The sequence below is a fragment of the Panthera leo genome, chromosome B4 (assembly GCF_018350215.1).
Source record: "Panthera leo isolate Ple1 chromosome B4, P.leo_Ple1_pat1.1, whole genome shotgun sequence".
Taxonomy (NCBI): Eukaryota; Metazoa; Chordata; class Mammalia; order Carnivora; family Felidae; genus Panthera; species Panthera leo.
The window spans coordinates 56,675,708-56,700,363 of record NC_056685.1 but is presented as its reverse complement, the minus strand read 5'-3'; the positions used below and the strand labels follow the sequence as shown (position 1 = coordinate 56,700,363).

The 24,656-nt window shown below is 36.2% G+C and overlaps 1 protein-coding gene across 22 annotated transcripts in view; it reads left to right on the top strand.

Annotated features, from left to right (window-relative positions):
• The window catches only part of SOX5 (SRY-box transcription factor 5), a 1,003,938-nt gene extending 979,831 nt beyond the window's left edge, over nt 1-24,107 (top strand). For all 22 annotated transcript variants that reach the window (XM_042946059.1, XM_042946058.1, XM_042946055.1 and 19 more), the window contains 4 exons: nt 12,939-13,047; nt 15,820-15,993; nt 21,657-21,873; nt 23,470-24,107. In XM_042946059.1, the coding sequence (XP_042801993.1) occupies nt 12,939-13,047; nt 15,820-15,993; nt 21,657-21,873; nt 23,470-23,773 (804 nt within the window). In that variant the 3' untranslated portion in view covers nt 23,774-24,107. The remainder of the gene's footprint in view (nt 1-12,938; nt 13,048-15,819; nt 15,994-21,656; nt 21,874-23,469) is intronic.
• Nucleotides 24,108-24,656: the final 549 nt, after the last annotated feature.

The window sequence follows — 24,656 nt, the reverse complement described above, 5'->3', positions numbered from 1 at the left end:
TTGGAGTGTTTCTTACGTTATTCACATAGAGATGTTTCACTGCACCCCTGAAGCTGACTTCCACAAACATCTCATTTGGGTAGAAATGGGTCCTATGCATTCCTTTAAGACAATTACTGGTCAAAGGAAGAGAACTTGCCTTAAGTTTACCAGGAATGATATTTTGGAACAGAATTAGAGAACTTATCCCCCTAGAGAGCAAGGGATATCTTAAGATCAAAGATTATGTTGACAGAGAAGAAAAGGACCAGAATGGCTATTGAGTAAGAAAAGGCCATTGAAAGCCACAGCTGCATTATAAAAGTATCAAAGCTCTCAAACATTTTCTTTATAAAACCTGTTTGTTTTCATTATATTATATTTGTGGTCATCTAACTACTTTTGCTCTTGCGCCATTACATGTCCCCAGGGCCTCATACCTTGTCTGTGGTCCATAAAGAATTAAGTCACACATAAGCATGTGCGCACACATACATGAAAACGTTGCTTAGGTGACAGGTTAAACCAATGAATATGTGTTCTCACACATGCTTTCTACATGTTAAGGCTAACTGTGGTCCTACTTTCATATATAAAATTGATGCCACTCACAAAAATAAACCTACAGATGTGCGCATCTGTTTTTTAAGGTAGAGAATTTATCCACCAAGCAAACATTAATTGCCTACAGTGTACTTGAAATCTAAATGCCTACCCATGCTATGAATTCATCTATTACTCCAAATAATAATACCTGGCAAAATGCCTTACTTTTCCTTCTGAGGTTCTGTGAACATTCATTGCAAATTTCCATAGAATAAGGTGAAAATTTAGCAAATAAAATGTATATTTTAAACAATACTTTATTCAATAACAATGGCAGTTTCTCTTTCACTTGTCAGTCATACTCATGAGAAGACTTTCCAAATATCATATGGACTAATTTGTAAACAGAGGTTAATTTTTATAACCCTGGCACTTGGAAACTTCCATTACAACCTCCTCTTTTTCTGCTATTGTCAACTTCTTTCTTTCCCTTTAACGGAGTGCCAAACATGAAATGACAGTGGCCAATGTTGACTTAATGTGGATGTTTAATAATGAAAAAAAGTGTGTCAGTCCCAGCATTAGTTACAAATGGCAGTAAGTGTATCGGATGGCAGGCCTGTAATAATTTTACATCCATCATTCTTTCCTGATGCTTCGCTGGCCATCTGATGGATGGGGCCAGCAGTGTTAACTCTTCAGAAACTGACACAGTGTATCTAGTTCAGCATTATCTAACACATGCTCCTTCCCTTAGATAAGGACAAGGCATGTGAGGAATTGTGAATTACAGGTTACGCTTTGAAAAAGTGACTGTGAAGGAACTCATGCGTCTGTGTTCAGTGGAAGATACTACAATTAATTAATGATTTATGGATGGCTTTTGTAGATGTTGCCTTTAGTCAAAATGAATTAGAGAAGTCAAATTAGAACCAGCTATTTCAGTGGTTAGAGGAAAAAAATCACTAAGGAGAAAGGCATGTTAGGTAAATCCTGCACGAGGAAGTGAGATAGATCATCACCGCACCCTGGCAAAGCAGGAGCTTTTTACCTGGGGGTCGGGGGTGAGGGGGGCGCCGAGTTGTGTGTGAGCACGCATGTGTGATTTTTAAAAAGCTCCCCAACTTTTAAGTCTGCTGGTTGGAATTTGTCTAGGAAAAACTACAGTAACACAAATTATTAATAGTATTTCTTTATAAAAGTATTATTTTTAATCTCTACATTTGCATATTAATTATTCCATGACTTTAAAAGATACATAAAATCTGATGTTGAATGCTTGCTTTTTTTTATAATTAGAGGCTCTCTACTCTGAAAATTTATATAAAATGGATAGGGAACTGCTTTCTAGGCAACTGATTATTAGGAAATCTAGACCAGCTTTTTGTGTGCAAGTTGGCATTTGATCCTTAGGTATTCTTTTCTTTTGTTTTTCATTCATAAAACCTTCTTAATTCTGAGTGTCTTAGCTAGGGAACACTTCTTATGGGACAGGAGGGGAGAGGAAAACCCCTTAGTGAATATTATCAGCACAGAGCAGCCAGTTTTCAAAGACCATGACAAAAAGGCGAATAGGTATTATGTCATCACCCATCCATCACTCTATATGTCAGCCTTTCAATAATTCCAATCGACATTCTCGACAGGCTGGTGCAAGTTAAAGGGGCTGTTTGTTTCTAGAAATTGAGTATGGGCTGTCTATAGCCTTTTGTTCCAGATGGTTTTCTTCTGTGTCTTTTCATTTCTTTCTTTTTTCTTTCTTTTCTTTTTGGGGGTATTTAATTGAAATACATGCCGAGTTTGCAGACTGCAAAGATCAGAGCTGTTTTCGTCCAGCAGTGGTAACTATGCATTAAACATTTTGATTTGTTTGAGCTTGAAGTTTAGTCCTTTTTTGCCATTTGCTTCATGGAGTTTGTGTATATTTACAGCCTCTGCATTTAATGGCCACATGCCTTATTTTCACAGATGGCCAGTGGAAGACTTTTTCTTTCTCTTAGTATAGCCCGCTTTCAGTTTTGCTACATTTGTCACAGTGCCACAACTTGCAGCTAGCAAGTGCCCACGCTTGGTGGGGAGCAATTATGGTGTGAGTTTTTAAGGAGCTTTTTAAAGGTTTTTTTTTTTCCAGTAAACTTTTTATGGTTTAATTTTCAAGCCTAGAAAAGCTGTGCATGTTTTCAAACAGAGAGTCTTGTGTTCTTTACATCATTCTGGTAGAGGGGTTAGTGCAGGATGGTCCAATAAAATGAGACACACAGGGCATGCCAAATTGGGCTTTCGGATAGACACCCACAGGCCTCTCTGATGATTGAAATTGTCTGTGCATTTAAAGACATGATAGGCTTACAATAGTATTCCTGAAAAAAGCAAGTTTGAAAACACCATGTAGAGAACGATCTAGATATTTTTAAAGTATATTTCTATGTTGCATGTTAAAAAGGCTAGAAGAATAATAATGCAGTAGTCATGCCAAGGTGATGGGGTTGTAAATTGACATACATGTGCCCACATTTCCATTTTTCCTAAATTCCCATAAGGAAAGTAAGAATCACTTTTGTTGTTGGACCAGACGTTTTCTTTTTATAAAAAAAAAAAAAAAAAATCTGTTAAGAATGGTCTTTCCTTCTTTTCTCCCTTGGTCCTTTCCTCATCCCCAAGATGGAATAGTCATCTTAGAGACATTTAAACATTAAAGCACTGAAATAATACAGACGTTTGTTTTTTTCAGTTACCTTCTTATATTTACTAGATGTGTTGTATTCTCTATTGTCGTGTATTGCAAACTACCAAATAAGATTAAAAATTATGAGGAAAATGTTCTGAATTTAGCATGTATTTCAAGGATCTCCTTGATCTTTTCAATCATAGCTTTTCTCTTTTTTTCCCCACAAATGAGAAAGACTTGTTTATGAGTCATAGAAATAATAATGGCTACTGATGTTTATTTTGTGCTTTACCCTTTCCCAAGTGATTTCACATCAGCTTTCAGTCTCATACTGTAATATGAGCAGAACAGTATTCCATCTTTATTTTAAAAATAAAAATGAGGAGCGCCTGGGTGGCTCAGTTGGTTAAGCGTCCGACTTCAGCTCAGATCATGATCTCATGGCTTGTGAGTTGGGCCCTGCATCAGGCTCTGTGCTGACAGCTCAGAGCCTGGAGCCTGCTTTGGATTCTGTGTCTCCCTCTCTCTCTGACCCTCCCCCGCTCACTCTCTGTCTCTCTCAGTCTCTGAAAAATAAAACTGAACATTAAAAAAATTTTAATTAAGAATAAAAATGAGATTGGAGATTACAGGAATTCCAGTGGAAGATCAGTTTTTAAACCAAGGTCTTGTGGCTTAAAGTTCAGTCTGTCTTCTAATGGACCGGGCTGAAGAAGTTCAAGAAAGTACCCTGCCTGATGATTAGCTCCTGGGCCAGTGTTGGTCATATGTATTATGTAGTATGATTTGAGGCTTTATTAAAAAATCTAATTTAAGGGACGCCTGGGTGGCTCAGTTGGTTGAGAGTCCGGCTTCGGCTCAGGTCGTGATCCCGTGGTTTGTGAGTTCGAGCCCTGCGTGAGGCTCTGTGCTGACAGCTTGGAGCCTGGAGCCCGCTTCGGATTCTGTGTCTCCTCCTCTCTCTGCCTCTCCCCCACTCATGCTCTGTCTCTCTGTGTCTCTCAATAATAGATCAACTTAAAAAAAAAATCTCCTTTAAGCAACCACCATTTCCACAATTCATACATTGTTCTTCTAACTACTTTGTTTTTCCTGTGTCAGCTCCCTTCCTGGGTCTCTCTTCCTCTACCGCACACAAGAGGAGGAGCAAAGAAAACAAAAAGAACATGCTCCATCTTATTTATTTTGCTTCTCGTAAGCAGTGCTGATAAAACATGTAAAGTTTTAGCTGTTTATTAAATTGAAATTTTAAATATCCATTCTAATCTGTATTTTTTCTCTCCCTTCCCTTGAAACAACCACAGATAATTGAAAAGTGAACAATAACTCCGATGTGCCCGTTTCTATTTGTCAGACCCAGCCTTTCTGGACCAAGCCATGACTCTTTCCAATAGTCCAATTGTATTTATTTAACTGAGGTAACTACTGGCTACTGAGGCTACAGTCATAAGAATGCTAGCAGTTTTATAGCTTTTATTCCATGAAATGGAAAAATTAAAGAGAAAAATTCTGTCTGTACATTTCTGTATCTCAATAACTGAGTTATCCATTGTTTATAGAATAATTAATATAAGACAATATTCAGGTTTTTGTTTACATCTATGCTGCCCTCCCACCTACCGGACATCCTGTGTCAGTTATAAATTCTATTATTTTTCTTTGTTGGCCTCCTGTTTTTCTCATGTTGACCCTTTTGATTTAACTCGGTGTGCACAGTGTCTATATCTGCCCTGCTTTGAAATATAACAAAGTCTTTTTTTTTAGATTTTGGTTGGATGCTGACCACATACACAAACATTTGAAAATTGATTCTTAGTTTTTTTCTTCTTCTGCCTTCTCTCCTCCACATGTACACACCATAAACACAACTGTGACAAATAAGCCAGGGCCAATATTTTGCCATGGCAGTGTTCCTGTGTACCTTCTTTGTGACTGATTTGTTTTCTGCAGATTGCTTTGAGTGGCCTTTTTGTGCGTTACACCCCCAGGCCTCAGCACCTTCTGCCTCTCTCTGGCAGCACCTTCTTCCTCTCTCCTTAAAACTTACTCAGTTTTAAGGGCTAAATTAGTAATGTTGAATTTGGGTACATAAGTGTGTCTTTCACAAAGTACCTGAATCAGTAAGTCTGATTGCTATTTGACAGTCTCTTCACAAAATATACCTCAATAACTCAAGGTTTTTTCATAATTTGCAATATCTTCCTTGACTATAATAGAATGATTGCAGGTTTCTCCATTATAAGTGGAGTTCCCTTAAGTTTTGAAACTTAAAAACTTTTAAGAAACTGTCATTTATGGATAGAGAAAATATTTATAGTTTTATACATTGGTCGCATTGTTTTAGTTTTATTTTAGGGAGTGTCCAGTAAAGTAGCATGTAGAATTGCAGGTTTGAAAGAAAATGAAAAGGCCTTGAATCCAACCTGTCATCTGATGTTGCGTTTCCTCTTCCATATTTTTAATATGCTAGGCAGGTGGTCATATGGCCCATACTTGAAAATCTCCAGAAAGGGGAAATTTTTTTTTACATCTTGAGCAGCTCATTTAATGGACAGAGACTTGTGACTATTAGACAACTCTTTGTGGTTCATTATCTTTCACCTGATAACTTAAAACCATTGGTCAGTGTTGTATCTCTTGACTACGTATGACCAAATTCTATCCCTTTCTCACAATACCAGGCCTTGATTTTTTTTAAATAAGTTAATTCTTAAGATATTTAAAGACAGATGTTTTTGATCTGCTCTTCCCACCTCATTCAACTTTCTTTTTCATCGGCCCCATGCAACTTCTCCAGCATGACAATAAGGGGATTGATAGGAACATAATCCAAAGCCCAAAATATTATGGCCATCGAGCATCATGGTCCACATTCTAATTCCTATAGAAAAATAAACTGAAGTCGTTATAACGTTGTTTTTGTTACTGAATCCATACTCGTTTTTTATTGTCACTACATCCTCTACTAATTGCTCTTAGCTAATTTTTATAACCATCAGCTCTGTCTTTTCTGGAATATCCATTAACTGCTCAGGTCATTGTTCCTCAGATTTCTCTCTTCTTTCATGAAAAACAGAATTATTTGTCATTAGCTTCCTAATATTTCTCATGCTTTAAAACCAATTATTTAAAAATCATAAATCTGCATTCATCAATTCCATCTACAAGTCTTGGAAAATTATTCGTGTATATTAAGACTTGAGTTCATACTAACTGTGTTTCCTTCAAAACCATTCCATCTACAACTTCACAATACTTTTTAAAGAAAATTTGATCTGCCAGTACATTTCAATTTGATCAGATTGCCTGATGAAACTAAGTTTCTAAGAAATGTAGCTAAAATATTTATTTGGCTAAATATTTATTAAAATAAATACTTAGCTTTAGGAAACATTTCATGAAGATGGCTACCAAATTTCATAAAAGGAAATTAGACTGTGGAACAAAATTATGTGTTCTGATGCATGATTTTCTCCACTAGGGGAATCTCTGAATTTAGAAAAAGAAAGCATCAAGATTAGATAAGGCTGATTTTGTAGATAACTAGATTAGAGGACATTTATGGACCTTTCCAACCCCTTTGCTCACATATCTCTATGATTGATTCTCTGATGGAGAAAATGATTGGAAAATATTCCTAAGGAATACCAGATTTCAGAGTAAACGTGTCTGGGAATATCCTAGTGGATACATTTACATTTGGCCAGAGTAAAATTAGTGAGTGATTTCTTCAATTTGCATTTTTGTTAGTCTTGGAGAGAAGTGTGTGTGTGTGTGTGTGTGTGTGTGTGTGTGTGTGTGTGTTAGAGAGAGAGAGAGCGAGAGGGAGAAAGAGAGAGTATGTATTTGTATATAATTTATATACAATTTGCAAGAAAGCCTTTTCTCCCATTTGTGCTGTTAGATTATGTAGGTGGATGGTTATTTCTTACAAAAACAGTGTTCTCAGTAAGCAAGGGTGAAACTGAAAGGTTGAGGGGATAGACATATGCATTATTTCTTTATATTTTACTTAAGCTTATGAGAAAAATCTCCAACTGATAAATCATTATGACATTATAAATAATCTTTTATCTTCTTTGGTGGTCTGTGAGGCTCACATAATTGGAGGGTTAAAAACCTTTTTTGTTTCGTTCTTCCTCCTGTGTCATTAGTATAGAAGTAGACCGTAAAAAAAAGTGCAGCCAGAAGGAGTTTAACTGTTACTGAGTCAACATTTGACAGTCACACTCTATTCTGTCATTTCATGCATGTGCTTTTTATGAGTTTTATAGCTTTGTGAGCTTTATTTCAGGGATGTCCATTATGATAGCTGATCCACAGCCCATCTCTTTCTGTCTATGTGTGTCTGCTGGGGAGCAAAGCTCATCACCTTATATGAATCCCAATTTCAAGGAGTAATAGAGGAACCATTTACTCATGCATTGTTTAATTTTGGATTAGGTAACTAAGGAAATATTCACCACCTCTTAAAATGGAGTTTTCGTGGGTTTTTTTTGTTTTGTCTTGACTGCTCTGTGAAATACCAAAACAGAATGTTCATTTGAGCCTTCATAAATGGCGAATTTTTAATTATTTTCTGTATAAGTTGAAGTAATGGAATAGGAGAAAATTTCAATTTAAGTATGTACTAGACTTATAAGCCATCATGCCTGAGCATCAAATGGAAAATAAAAAAGATTAAATACATCATTGTAGATAATGGACAAGAGGAATGAGAAAAAAAATCTCAACAATTTTTAGAGTTGTTACCAAAATTCTTCTTTTAAATGAGTACTTGTCCACTGCTCTAGCCATAGAAAATAAAAGACCATGGGGCGCCTGGGTGGCTCAGTCGGTTAAGCAGCCGACTTCGGCTCAGGTCATGATCTCACGGTCCGTGAGTTCGAGCCCTGCATTGGGCTCTGTGCTGACAGCTCAGAGCCTGGAGCCTGCTTTGGATTCTGTGTCTCCCTCTCTCTCTGCCCCTCCCCTGTTCATGCTCTGTCTCTCTCTGTCTCAAAAATAAATAAACGTTAAAAAAAATTAAAAAAAAAAAGAAAATAAAAGACCATAACCATGACAAGTTATTTAATACTGATATTGAACTATTCCTGTAAATCATACATGCTAGAAAGAATCTTTATTTTTTCAATTTCCCTCATTGACTTTTTTCCCTAATATTAAAAGCATATATATCTTCATTTTTTAAGCTGATGAGAATCTATTGTTATATTTAAACCCCATTTTAGGGTTTCTGGGACTCAGAGAGGATAATTGATTTGTCTAAAATAACATAGCTAATGTGTAGAGCATAGTATGGTTAAGATGTGATGTTTCTGGTCCCCAAGCCCATTATTTTCTATATGGGTCATTTTCTGTATTTTCAAATATTTCCCATTAATCCCGAGGGTCTTTTGGGATGCTTGGGTGGCTCAGTCGCTTAAGTGTCCAGCTCTTGATTTTGGCTCACATCATGATCTCATGCTCTATGAGACCAAGCCCCTGTTGGGCTCTGTGCTGAGAGTGCAGAACCTGCTTGGGATTCTCTCTCTTCCTCTCTATCTGCTCCTCCCCCACTCTCACACATGTGTGCAGTGTGCATACTCTCTCTCCCTCCCTTTCTCTCTCCCAAAGTAAATAAATAAACATTAAAAAAAAATCCCTATGGTCTTTTGCCATTCAGAACATACAGATCTTTGCTGACTACTTCTAATCAAGTCATTGCTCACATCTCTTTAGATATTGCTTGGCTTTCCTTGTTGATTCCCACCACTGCCTGGTATCATGCACAAACATTACAATGTGTTGTTTTCTACTATGCAAGTCAATTGAAAAAGCCACAGAGCCCAAGACCAGCTGCCAAATTGCCCAAGTGAATATTAGCATATTAATAATAGTTCTTTGAAGGCGGGATTTTACTGATTTATTTGATCCCAACAAACTATGTGATCTAAAAGTTTATTTTCTTCTACAGATGAGATATAATTCATTCGGATCCTCTTTCAACTTAACATAGGATCAGAAGATTTTTCAAGTAAAAACAGACTTTACCTAATGTTTCCCCTTGATATCAGTAAACCTGCATAATTGTCTAAGATTTGATTAGCCAGGTGGGAATCATCTTTCCAAAATAAATCTAGTTGTTATCCAATTGCTAGCTTTATTCAAGAGAGAAAGCATATAGGTCATCTTGTTTGGTCCTTTTTTATATGCCCTCAAGCCTTTTTATTTGGACTAATTTGTAGTAATTAATATGTTTGCACCCTCTGAGATTACTCAGAGCATTTCAGAATTTTGGCAAGTATTTCCTTAAATGTGTTTATTTTTCTTTCATTTTTGTTTTGTTTCTGATAGAAAAAAGGTAGGGGAGAGAAGACCAGTGAATCGTGTCAGTTTCAGACCAGCATTTAGATAGTATTGAAGGGCAGTAAAGTAAAAGTGGTGTACTGGATATGTGTTCAAGAACACTGATCTTATAGTGGGGCAGTGCGGGGGCTGGGGCGGGGGTGGGACATGAGGTGTTCTTCTTATGTACAAATTCTTGAATAATCTGTTTTTTATTGAAACCAATTGGGACTAAGAGTCTAAGTTTGGGAACAATTATCACTTTTGCCAATCAGCATTTTTTTCTGCTTCCCCAAACTCAATTTCTTGAGTTTTACTGTTTTTGGCATCTTCCCATTTATCCCTTTTGTACCTGATATCAAACTGTGCTTGATTTGTTTCAGCTGCCTCTTTTTAGAAAAGATTAATTATAAGGACTTTGGGAATCAAAATATTACCTGTTTGAGTAATATTGGCACATTTGAAAAGAGACTTTTAAGAAGAGAAAGATTTGACCCAAGGAACAGAATTGCAAATCATTGAATTTTAGACATGACAATGCAGAGGGGACAACCAGGGAATGGTGGCATTGGAAGGAACAGGACTAGAGGAATCTTCTCAGTGTACCAACATTTGTGCTTTATAACATTTGGCTGATTCTTTCTCCTCCTGTATACCTGAATAGATTGAATTTAAAATGTTGAGAACTATTCTATTGTTTGTTTTGTTTTGTTTTTTAAAAGTTATTTATTTATTTATTTATTTATTTATTTGAGACAGAAACAGACAGAGAGTGGGGGGGGCGGGTAGGGGGAGAGAGAGAGAGAGAGAGAGAGAGAGAGAGAGAGAGAGAGAGACCCAAGCAGGCTCCACACTGTCAGCACAGAGGCCAACGTGAGAACATGACCTGAACCAAAATCAAGAGTCAGAGACTGAACCAATGGAGCCACCCAGGCACCCCTTTTGAGAACTATTTTTAAATTCAACTCATTCTTCTGATGTTTCAGTATATGACCTAGACTCCTAGCCACATAATGATTTATATGTATCTCTATACATAAGAGCGGAATATAAACTTTTATTTACTATAGGATCAATTTTCATATGGAATTATGTGGTAATTATTTGCCATGTAACCACTGTGTTTTTATATAGTGCTACATATTTACCATATAAACACTTAGGTTTTGTAATATCCCCCTTACCTCAGTTCCTTAAAGTCTTCTCAATTCATTGTCAGTGAGGGTTTTTAAAATGTGCAAGTGTTACCATTTTGATGTACATCCTATTTTAAGGTGTTTTAATTAAAGGCACACCGCACATTCTCCAGTTTCTCTAGTCCTGTCTCATTTTCCTGTTCACATGTCAGGGAATCGGCTATGCAAAGGGTCACAAAAACAAGACAGTTTACCCTGTTAACGTCCACTCTCTGCCACTGACCTGCTCTTGAGAAATATTGTAAATTCCATTTTGGGTAACTAATTAAATAATTTTATTATACTGCATGTTCTAGTGGTAGATGGTTAGAGGTTACTTACTGTAAAAACTGATAGCAATTTTCCTACCCATCATTTGCTAATTTTAGCCTCTTGGTAAGATGGCACAAGGTTCACAGCCCAACATAGAACATTTGAAGTCACTTAACATTTCATCCTTTTTCTACTCCGATTGCCTTCAGTTTGCTTTTTCTTCTTAAAAGACTTTGCTTCAGAATGGAAAACTCTGTCTAAAATATGTAGCATTATTACCTTATACACCATTAAATCAAAACCTGAGAGGTGATCCATGCCTAGTACATTCCCCAAAGATAGTGCAGTAAAGTCTTCATTGACTGCAGACTATCAGATCATGCTGATGGAATGTAGGTTTTTTTTTTTTTAATGTAACTGTCTTCTATTTTAATGGCTACATTTACTATGAAGGATCTGTTTAGCTGGTGTCCTTGGTGCCCCTGTTCTCAGCTGAATATATACAGCAGACTCTCTCAGCAAAAGAAATCCAGAACATAGAAATTAGCTGAAAATGCCAATTTCACACATATTGGATCAGGTTCTACATTTTTAAATATATCATTTATCTCAACTTAGTACTATATAATCCTATAGAACTAGAGTTGATACCAACTATTTTGTTTCCAATTTCCTTGCTGTGTTTTGTACTAATTGACAATTAAAAATATTATTTCTACTAAGTCATGTATAGCCTTTGATGAATAGGAGCTCCAAGGCCACTAACTTGAAAGAATTTTTCTCTAGTATGTATAAATGTAATACTGTGAGAGATGTTGTAGAGATAAAGCATGTACTACATTAAGAATTTGAATACCCTAATGGTTGTTGGTGGGAACATTAGTTGGACCCTTTACCTATAATACAATTGTCCTAAATAGTTGATGATTTATTGTGTCAATATCTGTTACACAGTATACAGGTTCATTTGAACAGTTCATGACTGTGTTCCTCAGAAAATGAGGTAAATAATTATAAATAAACCTGACCAAATTTTATGAAATCCAATAGATGCTTTCCTTAAAACTGTTTTGGAACCAAATCATCCTCAGAGCAATGACGGAAAGTGCTAGAAAAGTTGTAAACCTTTCATTGTATGCTTTTTCTTTTCATAAAATCACCCAATTCCTTAATTGGAAGTAGTTTAGTATTTCATGTGGTTTAGATTAAGCATTATATTTTCCTTGACAATAATTTTGTTTGTAATGCCATGTTCTCCATGAATTCAAATCATGCACTGCATGCTTTTAAATGACTTGATGTCTTTGCAGATCTAATTTTGGTGTATTTGTATCTCAAATAATTCGCCAACTCAATATTTTGGCTTAGCAATCCAAATCAAATTGTGGTCCAAGTAGCAGGCACTCACATTGAATGTACAGAGACTTGACAAGCAATTAGCAATGAATATTTAAACGTCTTCATTACCCTTGCATGAGGAATGCAGATGGCATTTAGGGAGATGGCAACCAGAGGGCACTACTGTGAATTATGTTTCTATCAGTTGGTCACCTGACTATTGGAAGACTTTCTCTGGGCCCCATGCCACTCCTATACTTCTACTGTCTGGCTAAAAATAGAGCGTTCCAAATGGTGCAAAACAGGTTGCTTTTCATGAAATTACTCTGCACATTTTACAATTCAGGAAGATTGTCTCCAGGGATCCCAGCATATACCCTTTAGGCATACCAAACCCAAATGCCAAGACTATCTAGGGGATTCTAAGAATCAGAGTTCCTTCAAAAACCCTGCTCATCATTTGCTTCAGTTATCTCAGCAGAATGTGCTGAATGTGCAAAGGTGAATAAATCAATATCCCGTCCCTCCCAGGAGTTAATGTATTATATATGGCCCAAGAAAAAAATGTCTTTGAATAATTATAATTTCCAGACTGAGCTCTCATTATAAATTTCTTTTTTTTTTTTTTTAAGGAAAAAACAACACTGGAGAGTCTGACTCAGCAACTGGCAGTTAAACAGAATGAAGAAGGAAAATTTAGCCATGCCATGATGGATTTCAATATGAGTGGAGATTCTGATGGTTTGTGAAAATTATTCATATATATACCAATAGTGTGCAGAAGTGTCTATTTAGCGTCAATTAAAACTACTAAAAAGTATGTAAGACAGCTGCCTAATACCTGATCATTACAATAAGAGCTCACGTGTATTGAACAGTTCCCATGTGCCAAACAATCTGCTGAGTGTTCTGCACAAATCATCTCATTAATTTCTAGCACAACCTGTGAAGTAAATACTATTGAAAATAAAGAGATTGGCCCCTGGGAATTTTGAATCATTTTTTTTCCCCCAACATAACAAGGCTGTAAGTACCAGAGGCAGATCCTGGATTCAAGATGGCACAATTCTAAAGCAAATACTCACAGTCACTGTCTAATCTATGTCTCACTTCCCTATTTCTTTTCAGCAAACTTTTCAGAAATTTGTATCTATCTGCTCATTTTCAAGTTGTCATTTGTAAGATTCTGACCAGAATACAAGGCTCAGTGGATACTGAGCCTTTTTTTTTTTTTTTTTTTTTTCATTTTGAAACACTTCCCTCTTATACTGTCTATTGTACAGTCCGGTGTCATCCCTACCCTCTGTAACCCAACTAGAACGCCAGCTACACAGCTTCATGCGTTCCTCACATGCCTTCTTGTTGTCTGCATCATTTCTGAACATTCTAAAATCCAAAATGACAACTAATGAAATTGATACCCTAATTTTAATTGCACAGGAAAGAAAGAAAAAGAAGAAAGTGTTATTCCTCTCACCTTGAGCCCCAGCTAGGAACCTCCCTCCAGTGTCAAGTACCAAACACGCATTTTAAGAGCACTGTCCTCAAATGTGTTACTATTGAACAGGAAGTTCCCTGCATGTAGAAAAGTCTGCACCAGAGCAAACCATTAGGAAGCATACTTTAGGACAGAGGGGATTGCCGTGAATTCCCCAGCATACTTAGTTGTCTACTCTGTACCTTGGCCCCCAATTCTGCTTTTAAGTCCAGTTCTGCACCAGCTACAAAAGTAGCCAAACTTGACCATGTAGCCAGATAATTTTATCAAAATGAATCTTATTCAATTGGATATCCAACAAAAGTCAGTGTTGTCCTAGCCTGTTGGATCCAATCATTTCCTTCTATTTTCCACATCACTTGCTTAAGATAAACCTAGCCTAAGTACATATAAAGAGCTTGTTTAGCTTTGATGAAGTTACACTATGTTCATTTTATTGCTTATGTTGCTGTAAGGTGTAAGAACAAGAAAAAGCAGATGTGCAAATGATCATTTGCTAGTTACAAACCGATTTTAGGAAGATGTTGCCATATATTAGCACTCATTTATGTCAATAAAAAAGACAATGACTGGTAATAAGACATTTCATAAATTTTAAGTTGTATTAGCATGATAAAATATAAGCATAGTAATCAGCATTAAAACATCAACAATTTTGTTGCTGTTACTTGTTAAATTCAGTCATGCTTGTGTATGCAAAATATTTTCCAATCTTCATCAGACCAAAGAGCATACTATGAATGAGAAATAATGAGAAACTCCACCAACAGGTATGCTGTGTTTTTGTTTGCTGCTATAGAGGTCTTCAAGTCTGGGTAATTCTGGTTGATTCCTATTCCTTCTAATTGAGAAAAGAAAGGAAGAGGAGTATGAAGAAAGAAGAAAAAAGCAGTGCTTTGATTAATGATACAAGCTCTAGAAATCCCCAAATTATTTAAACATTTTATATGCTACCAAAATACATCTCTTCCATATTTTCTAAAGATAACCCTGTAATACTTAGTATCACAGTTCTGTGTTTTCTTATGCTTCTCCTGATTTTCTTTGCCTAAACTCAGGTATCTCTGGAAGCTGTTTAGTCTGGTGAAACTATTCTATAAAGTCATGCAAAGCCTGGAGGAATGAATGCAGCTCCCAAAGTTTCTACCCAGACTCTCAGTCGTGTTCTATTGTCATAAGTCTTGAAGGGAACTTTCAGGGGGTCTCCGAATAACTTTAGATGTTAGGGAGAAAATTCAGGGGAATGAATTTTTTTTTCACCTTAAATATGTGGCTGTAGACTTCTTAAGAAACCACGGTTGTGTACCTGTTGGTTGTTTTTTCCCTACCATTTTCAAATATCTTCTGGGGAGCAGGCTATCATGGATGCATCAGCATCTTTCATGCATTTATCAGCACAAAATTGCAAAGAAATGCCAAACACATTACAGAAGATTATCTATATTGTATTTTCACCCCAAAGTTTTATTTAGCAGCATTTTATTTCTATAACCTCAGAGAGAGGAAAAGGGCATGACTACTCTATGTTCTGACTGTCTTTAGGTAGCAGAGACACAACCTCACTTGTAGTCCATTGTGCCAAATGTGCTAGTGTTTCACAATTTTCTGAGGTTCTTCACCCATTTAATATTTACACAGTGCCAGCATGCCTACCGGTATACTCCAACTGTTCTCTTTCCATTTTGCCTCAAAGATCACGTATTCAGGTTTCTCGTGTCCTTTTGAAAGTAAATGGTGAAACAGTCCACAGTCCATTGAAGAAAAAAAAAAGGAAAAATATATTAGAAATGGAATGAAAATGCAGATACAACAATTGCCACTACAGGGCTTAATCAGAAGCTTCATAAACAAGCATCTGTGTCAAGAACTGAAAATACTATTAGCAGATATACTTGCTTTATTCATATTTAATATACTAGAATAGATATTTTACAGACAAATATTCGATAGTAATGCAAAGAAGAGAATTGCCAAAAGTCTTAACACTAACATGAAGCAATGTTCCCTATTTTTAGGAAGTGCTGGAGTCTCGGAGTCAAGAATTTATAGAGAATCCAGAGGGCGTGGTAGCAATGAACCCCACATAAAACGTCCAATGAATGCCTTCATGGTGTGGGCTAAAGATGAGCGAAGGAAAATCCTCCAAGCCTTTCCTGACATGCACAACTCCAACATCAGCAAGATATTGGGTAAGAAACTTATTGATGGTTACATGATGTATGGAATAAATGTACAATTCTGTTTTATGCAGTTGTTGAAAGGTACTGGCTTTGGAGGCCAGGCAGCTCATGTTATCTACTTCTCTAAAAAGAAGCACCATTACTGAGCCTTTTCTTCTGACGACAGAGCATTTCATGTTTGTTGAGAAATGGGCCCAGTTTTTATAGCTAATTTAGTTGTGTACCTCTATATTAACTGTGGTAATGTTTTTTCTTCTTTAAAATCTAGAAATTTTTGTACTAAGTCCTTAGTTCTTTTTGTATGAACTACGTGATAATGGTATTGACCATATTCATTCTTTTCCTTTGAACTACAGAATTCTTCATGTGCTGGGGATGGAAGCATAGGTGATGGTTGTTCTGGTACTATCATTGAAAATCAGTTTAGAATGTCAGAGGACACGAGAACATGTGGTGTGTGCAGTTTTTAATTTACACTTTTAGTAGCCTTGAGCCCGTTTTCAGCAGCATGTAAAAAGGGACTTACCCTACCGTTGCAGCTTTCAACTTAAGAGATAATAAAGTACATATTTGCCTTACATACATAGACACTAAAGCACACAGAAATATGGGCGAGAGGTAAGAGTATTATAAAGAGACTTACCGTATACCAGTTTAAGTCCCAGAAAAAGGAACAAAGATTCCATTTTGTGTGTGCTGTTCACCTGACACCATCATCACTGTTATTGTCATCGTCCTCATCTTCATCACGCTCTTCTTCCAGATAGCCAGCTACCAGATGAGCTAAGCAAATTTTGACTATTTACTCTGACTGCTAGGAGCCAAACAACAAAAACAGAATAGGAATACCTAACTCGATCAGTAAATTTGGGCTTCAACAAATAAGTGACATTCCTCTGAGTTACTAAAGCTTTACTAAAATCCATAATGCACTTGGAATTACATGTACTTAACGCAGATAAGTGCTCCTTTTGATCCTTTACATTAAGGAACTGGTCATCTAAAAGTGGTTACTAAACATATACATGTGTTTTTATGCTCCCATATTCTCAAATTCTCATGTTACTGGGTGGTAATAGATGCCATCCAGTTCACAGCATGCATTTGTAGTGAGACCAAAACAAACAAAAAACCATCAACCACTTGAACTTATGTCTCAGTTTTCATCTAAAATGATCTTGAAATCTTTAGATTAATGTCATCTCAAAAGATAAGAGTATGTAAAGCTTTAGGTATATAGAAAATGGGAATATTTATGGATATATATATATATACATGTATATACATATATGTACAATTCAATATGTACATATTGAATATACATATTGAATGTACATATACAATATGTACATATATACATATATGTATATACATGTATATATATATATATTCAAAAAATTAAACTGTTCAAAAGGAAATGCATATTTTTATGCTGCTACCATCTCTGACCTGTTTTTTCTTTTTATGACCATATTTTACCTTCCATATGAAATTTTCCATTTTTAAAAAATGTATCTGTTCCACTGGGGAAAACTCTAGAAATGAATAAAATATTCCATATTTTAACATATCAGTTATCACAAAATTAGCCCAAAATGTCAAAATGAAAAAATGAACTAAATACTGAGATTATTTAAACTGTCTTTATATCATTCAATTCATGTATATGAATACTGGAAAATGTTAATCACTGATTCAAACTTTATCCTAAGTATAAGAGAAATATCAGCTTTGATGATGTGAAATACTTTAGAAGATGTAGGAAAAGACTTTATGGGAAAGAGGTGGCTAGCTACAAGAGTTTCTTTCTGGTTTGAAGGAAAGAATATTAGGATGACCATATAGTTAAATCACAATAGGTTACATGAAAAAAGAGTGCTGTCTAATTTTGGACTTTTCAATAGAATTGTATTAATTAAAGATATCCAGTAAAAAAAAAACACTGAGGTGTTTGGGACCTCAATATTTGGTCTTAGCTTCAAATAAATAAGTGATCTTCAAATATCCACAAGATCATTCTAAGTGGCCCATTTCATATAAAAGTACAAAGAAAGCTTGATGTTTTCCTCTCTACTGATTGTTTTGGATAACAGCCTCCGACAGCATGCCGCTAATTCATTCTGCTTAAAACAGGCGCTTGAGCTGGGTTGACATTTTACGTAGTCTCTGGGGATCCTAGTTGACATTTTAAAGGGCTTCTAAGCATTTTATAATACCCTAAAATCTGGTTTTAATAAGCCATTCTGCTGAAATTGTTAACATAAGGAATCACCTTTTACTGTTTGGCGCTAGATCAGGGGATGGGGGACATCTTTTTCTGATTAGATATACAGTAGTTGGAGTAAAATGTGCAAATTCATTACAGACCCCATGGAGATGACGATGCTACTCAGCTCAAACTCTTCATTTTTATCGCATCGCCAGATTTAGAAAGGAAAAGAGCACTTTCAAGACTTTTATTTTTCTTATTATGAACATCATATGTTTTTTTATTGAATCTTCCTCTTTGTCATCAGGAGGAATACCCAAAAGTCCTTCTCTGTTTTTTTTTCATTGTAAAAGGCTAGGCTTTTGAGTAAAAGCAGAGAACTTACTCCCTGTACGTGGTCCAGGGTAAGCAACCAGCCACATCTTAAATCAAGTAGATGTTTCCGTCTCTTTTGGAGATACCTAAAATGCTTTCCTACCATTCACATCCAGCGTGTCTCAATGTTTACATCGTAGCTACATACAGTGGATGTTGTACCTGCAAAGCCATTAAAACCAACACCACAGTGGTCATTTAGTTATTCAAAAGTTAGTTTTCAAAAGTGAAAACTGCAGTTGCCACCAACCAAAACACCATTTGTTCCGCACGGTCATAAAACAGCAGAGTTGGCCATTTTACCAACTACAGGCACCACTTTCGCTATCTTGATTCTTAATTTTAAGAAGACTTAGAACTATGCTCCGGCCATCTTTTAAAATGTAATTTAGGATTCAGTGATACTTCCGGAGAAATTATATTATCAAGTGTCTAAATATGTTGTGATTCCAGTTCATGACAGATTTAGAAGCCAGCTTGTCTAAGAATTTACACATCTTTTATTATATATGTATCTGTTTTATCTTTATATAAATATGTATCTTTTATTTATCCTATATATGTGTGTGTGTATATATGTGTGTGTATATATATATCCCTTTTTCCTCTGCATTTCAGACAGTTCAACTGTCTTTAAGTTCCTCTAATCCTCCTTCCCACTGCAAGGCCTGACCATTCTATTCTTCCTCCATAGAAAGCTCTCCCTCTCTGATTCCTATAGGAATCATTTCCACAAAACCTTCCTGACCTACAAAAGATTGACCCAACTCCTTATGTTTTCATAGCTTCCTGTACTTTCCCCACTTATAATTAAAATAATAAATGTTTTAATTAGCTGTTTAATGTATTTCTTCTCCACTGGAATATGAGCCTCAGGAAGATAAGGAACAAAATGATTCACCACTGTGTATCCAGTAATTAATACACCATGGTGCACATAGTAGGAAATCTAAAAAGAGTTCTCACATTCCAGGGCGGGTTACAGTAAGGCATAAACATTCCCTTTCCTTAGAAAACCATATCCTTTTTGAGCTTATGAAACATTTAGACATTGAGAAGTACCATTAGCAATTTCTATTCTAATTGAGGATGCTAGTTACTTGGTTCTGCCTGGTGATAAAGATAGGGAATTTTAAAGTCAACCATCCTTGGTCATTTTTCAGTGTATTTATATAACTATGAATTAAATTATTTCTGGTAAGCTCACTTTTACACTCCCTGATCTGAGGTTCAAAATTCTGTTATACATACTTGTAAGAAACTTCCCAAAAAGAATTGACCCCGTTCAATGGTATTATAGCTTTACCTGTATTTATATTTGCCCTGAGAATAACATGATGGTTTCAAATACCTCTAGAGAATAGTGTTGGGCAATAAAGAGTTTGAGATTGTACCTACAAATTTAGGATGTGGCCATTGAAACACAAGTTTGAGAAAGGAATGGAAAAATAAACTCTATGATTTGAACTGTAACCTGGATTTCTGTAGTAAATAGAATAAAATCATATTGGCTGTCTAGATTGGAAAAAAATCTGTTTATAAATTTTTGTAACACCTATGTGGATATACCCACCCAGGCAACATCTGTTCTGATAGGAAAAAATTCTAAGGGAAGAGATATTGTCCCTTTTACTCTATTCCTTTAATAAATAAAATAGCCCATATTGAGGACTTTTCTGCATTTGTAGAGAAGAACGGTTCATCAGTGAGCTAGTTGCATTTGAGAAATGGAATTTTGGTTGAGTAATGAACCCATTCGAAACCCTGAAGATCTTGCTTAGATGACTTTGGAAGGCAGGTAAAGGCTTCCATGCCTGTAAGTATTTGGTATAGAACCCACAATTCCAGTTATTTTGATCCTTGTGCATTTGAGTAGAGTTGAACTGATTACTTCCTGATAAACACACTTCATCTACACACAGATTCTCCTCACGTGTTTAATAAAAAAAAAAAAATTATTACTTCTACTTCTTTTACTACTATGCATAGCCATACTAATAGAATCAAATATTTAAATCACGTTTATATTGAGAATTAACATAACTATTTTTAACTGTTGTTGTTTTTGTTTTGTTTTGTTTTGAAATCCTAGTTGAGTCCAAACCAAAATCAAAAGTGAAAAGATGGAGAACACCAATTTGGCTTGACATTATTAATGCAAACTATATCACGAGAAGTGACATCTTTATATATTATTGAAAGTGATTTATTAAGAGAAAAATCTTACCCCTTACATACTTATTGTAATTCTGACCTCTGCTAAGTCATAGATAGCAGGTGGTTGTAGGTATGTAAAAACATACATTGTAGCATACTTTCAATTATATCAAACCTGAGTTTGAGTCACAGATTTGTAATTTAATAATTGTGTGACCTTGGGTGAGTTACTTCATGTATTTGAACTTCAGTTTTCTCATTTATGGAAATAGGTGTAAATGCTATCTTACAGGATTATGATGAAAGTTAAAAATGTGACAACTTATGTGAAGTTTTTAGTGCAGTGTCTATCTAGCACCTGGTAGTTAGCTGGTGCATGTTCATTAATATAATTTTTTGTAATTTAAGTTTTAATGAAATGAATTTTTAAATGCAATCATTCATGAAAGCATACTTAAACATTTTGAGAAGAATTATATATGTTAGGAACCCTTGTAGTAAGTAATGCACCCCCACTTAAAAATACTAACTAGATAATTAATTAGCCACAGATTGAAAATATGTAATAAGTTTTTGCATAATTTTTCAGTTCACAGTTGAATTAGATCATGGTCTAATGTGGAAATAAAAGATGTATTCTTAACATTAGCTGTGAGCTTTTAAGTAAATATATACGCTTTTGGCTAAATTGTTCATTCCAGCCAGGAAAAAAAAAATATATTGGCCAGTGTTTGTACCTTTGGGTACACAGTTTGCTCTACACAGCCACCAACACCCCTGTTCTTGTGAGATCTCACCTCTTGAGTCATAGTTCACTAATCAAACACATTTTTATGTATTTCTGGGCTTTAGCCAACATTTTTATTTTAGATTTATTTTCTTGTCCTTAGCAGCTGTGCAAATTGGAATCCTAACCTTCTTTTCCTCATAGGATCTCGCTGGAAAGCTATGACAAACCTAGAGAAACAGCCATATTATGAGGAGCAAGCCCGTCTCAGCAAACAGCACCTGGAGAAGTACCCTGACTACAAATACAAACCCAGGCCAAAGCGCACCTGCCTCGTGGATGGCAAAAAGCTGCGCATCGGTGAATACAAGGCAATCATGCGGAATAGGCGGCAGGAAATGCGGCAATACTTCAATGTTGGGTATGGACCTTTCCGTCATTTTTTCATGGGGAACACTTCTTGTTATGCGTAATGGGATGTGAACCATATTCGTTGAGCTATAAAGCAGCATTTTGAAAAAGAACTTGACCTCAATGTATTTTCAGAAATTAGCCTGGCCCCCACGTGATCCTGAAAAGAATACATCCATATGAAGCCACCCCGAGTTCCTAGAACAATGGCTCTAGTGTGAGCTTTACTCCCACTGGCTTGAAGATAAAATATCTGATAGTAAATAATTTTGAAGCGTGTCATTAACAACTTAGAAGTATTATTGGTTCTTTTCTTTGTTGGTTTTTATTACTTCCAAGGCTTCCCATTGACAAATTCTGCAACATCTTTGTTAAGGAAATACAACATAAAAATTTTTCCAAAAGAAACACTCACTTCTGAATATAGGGGGATTTCTGGGCTATCAAGGCACATATGTGGCCTTTGTAGATCACACAAAGTGGGGATTCTATTTAGGGCACCACAGGATTGTGAATGGGAAAGCTGTCTTCCGAACTAAGAGTGTCGTTCTCAGGAGGTTTTACCCTGCCTCCTATGGCAAGGCTGTCTACAGTATCATATTAGGCTAACTGCAACATCATTGCTTCTGCAGAATTTTCTCAGAAAGCACAGAGATAAAGTTGCTTATATCTGGAACATAAGTTAGTAAGATCCCAACAGCTGCTTATAATAATAAATACCGTTCTGAAATGGCTGAAAGATACCTTAGAAAAAGACTCATGAAGTCTGCTCTATCCTGTTCCCTCTTTCTGCCTGCTCTGTCCATTGGCCCATGATTTATATCCCGACGCGTGACTCTTCTCAAAGCCAAGCATGAAACCCAACACTTGCTGCGGAAATAGTAAACATATGAATGAATGAAAGAAGGAAGAAATGAACACTATCTATTAATCTCTTCCCACTAAGACCAGCTACATAATTTGAGGAGCTCCCAGCAAAATGAAAATGTGTGGGGTTCCTATTAAAAAGTTAAGAATTTCAAGACTGTGGCAACAACTTTAAAGCAAGCATAGGATCTTTCATAGCCCAGGGCCCTTTCCAGCTGCAGAGCTGTGCACCCACGAGGCTGACCCTGCTTCCTGTCCCCCCAGCTACTGCAGGGACCAAGTGGACAATGTGATAGATACTCTTCAGTTCCGGTGAGTTCCGAGCAGTCAAGTTTTATTTTGAGAGCTCTCATATTTTAGGGGTTTTTTTTTCCCCATTAAAATTGAATTATCTTTATTTCTAAAAAGCTGAGTGTTATAGTGAAGGAAAACTGAACTTGGGGTCAAGGACTGAGGTTCTTCTGCTTAATCTTTCTACACCTCAGGTTTTTTGCATAAGGGAACATAGGAATAAAAATTATTTTGAGGATCAGGTGGGTGACCCATGTAAATGCCTATAAAGCATGACACACAAGTAAGTTATTGCAATCACAGTAGGATACCATTTTTTAGATGTTGGGCAATAGATGAAAATCAGTAGTTTAGAACTGGACAAGCTGAGCAGATTCATTATACAGTAAAGCCTACATCTGACTATCCCTTCACCCACAGTGTATTTTTGGGAATTCCTCTCTGACAGGCAACAAGCACAGATCCCCATCGCCACTGCTGGTGTGGTATACCCTGGAGCCATCGCCATGGCTGGAATGCCCTCCCCTCACCTGCCCTCGGAGCACTCAAGCGTGTCTAGCAGCCCCGAGCCTGGGATGCCCGTTATCCAGAGCACTTATGGTGTGAAAGGAGAGGAGCCACATATCAAAGAAGAGATACAGGCTGAGGACATCAACGGAGAAATTTATGATGAGTTCGATGAGGAAGAAGATGATCCAGATGTAGATTATGGGAGTGACAGTGAAAACCATATTGCAGGACAAGCCAACTGATAAGGGTCAAAAAATGGTTGTGACCTTAGGACTTAAAGAAGCCCTAGCTGGTTCATCCTTACCAGTGGCCAAGCACATTAACTTTCTCATACACTGACTGTTACTTTAACTGTTAGTCTTAAATAGTTGGGACATCAGCTGACTAATAGACCTCAGCCTCAAAAGGCTTGGAAAGGAAAAAAAAATACAAGCAAACAACAATATCAACAACAAGAGATTGAAATAAGCTATGGGTAAAATAATGCCAGTAATTCAGCTGCTACATCCAAGCACTGAAGTCTTACCCGTCAACTTTTTTTTTTTTTAATAAACTTTATGGCTGTTTGTTCTACAATGTTCTAGAAATTCTCACTCAGGTACACAGTGCCAACAAGTGGCTTGTGAATGTGTTTTGTTGTTTTGTGCTACAATTTTTAAAAAGAAATAAGTTTTGTTTTGTTTTTTGGGGCTTCTGGGTTTTTTCCTTTTCCTTTCCTTTCCTTTTTTTTTTCCTTTTTTTTTCTTTTCTTTTCTTTTTTTTTTTTTTTTGTAATGCACCTGACAGAAAAAAAGAAAGATGAATTTCTCTTTACTTCTCTCCACCTTCTCCATCTCTATACTTTAAAGATGGAAGTCTGTGCATGGGGGGGAAGAGGGAAAAAGAGCCTGTTTTTAACTTCCTTGCTATCCACCACAAAATAAGCAATTATTTTCTTCAGAGGACTTTCTTTGTCTAATGCACACCACACTACATCTTTGAGCAAGTGCCAAATTTGTACTGAAGTGTTGACCCAGTTCCTTTTTTTTCCTTTCCTTTTTCCTGTTCCTTCTTAAGTTAGGACAGTGTTATATCTTAGACAATCCCTTGGAAAACCTGAAATACCAGCAGCTGGTGAGATTTGAC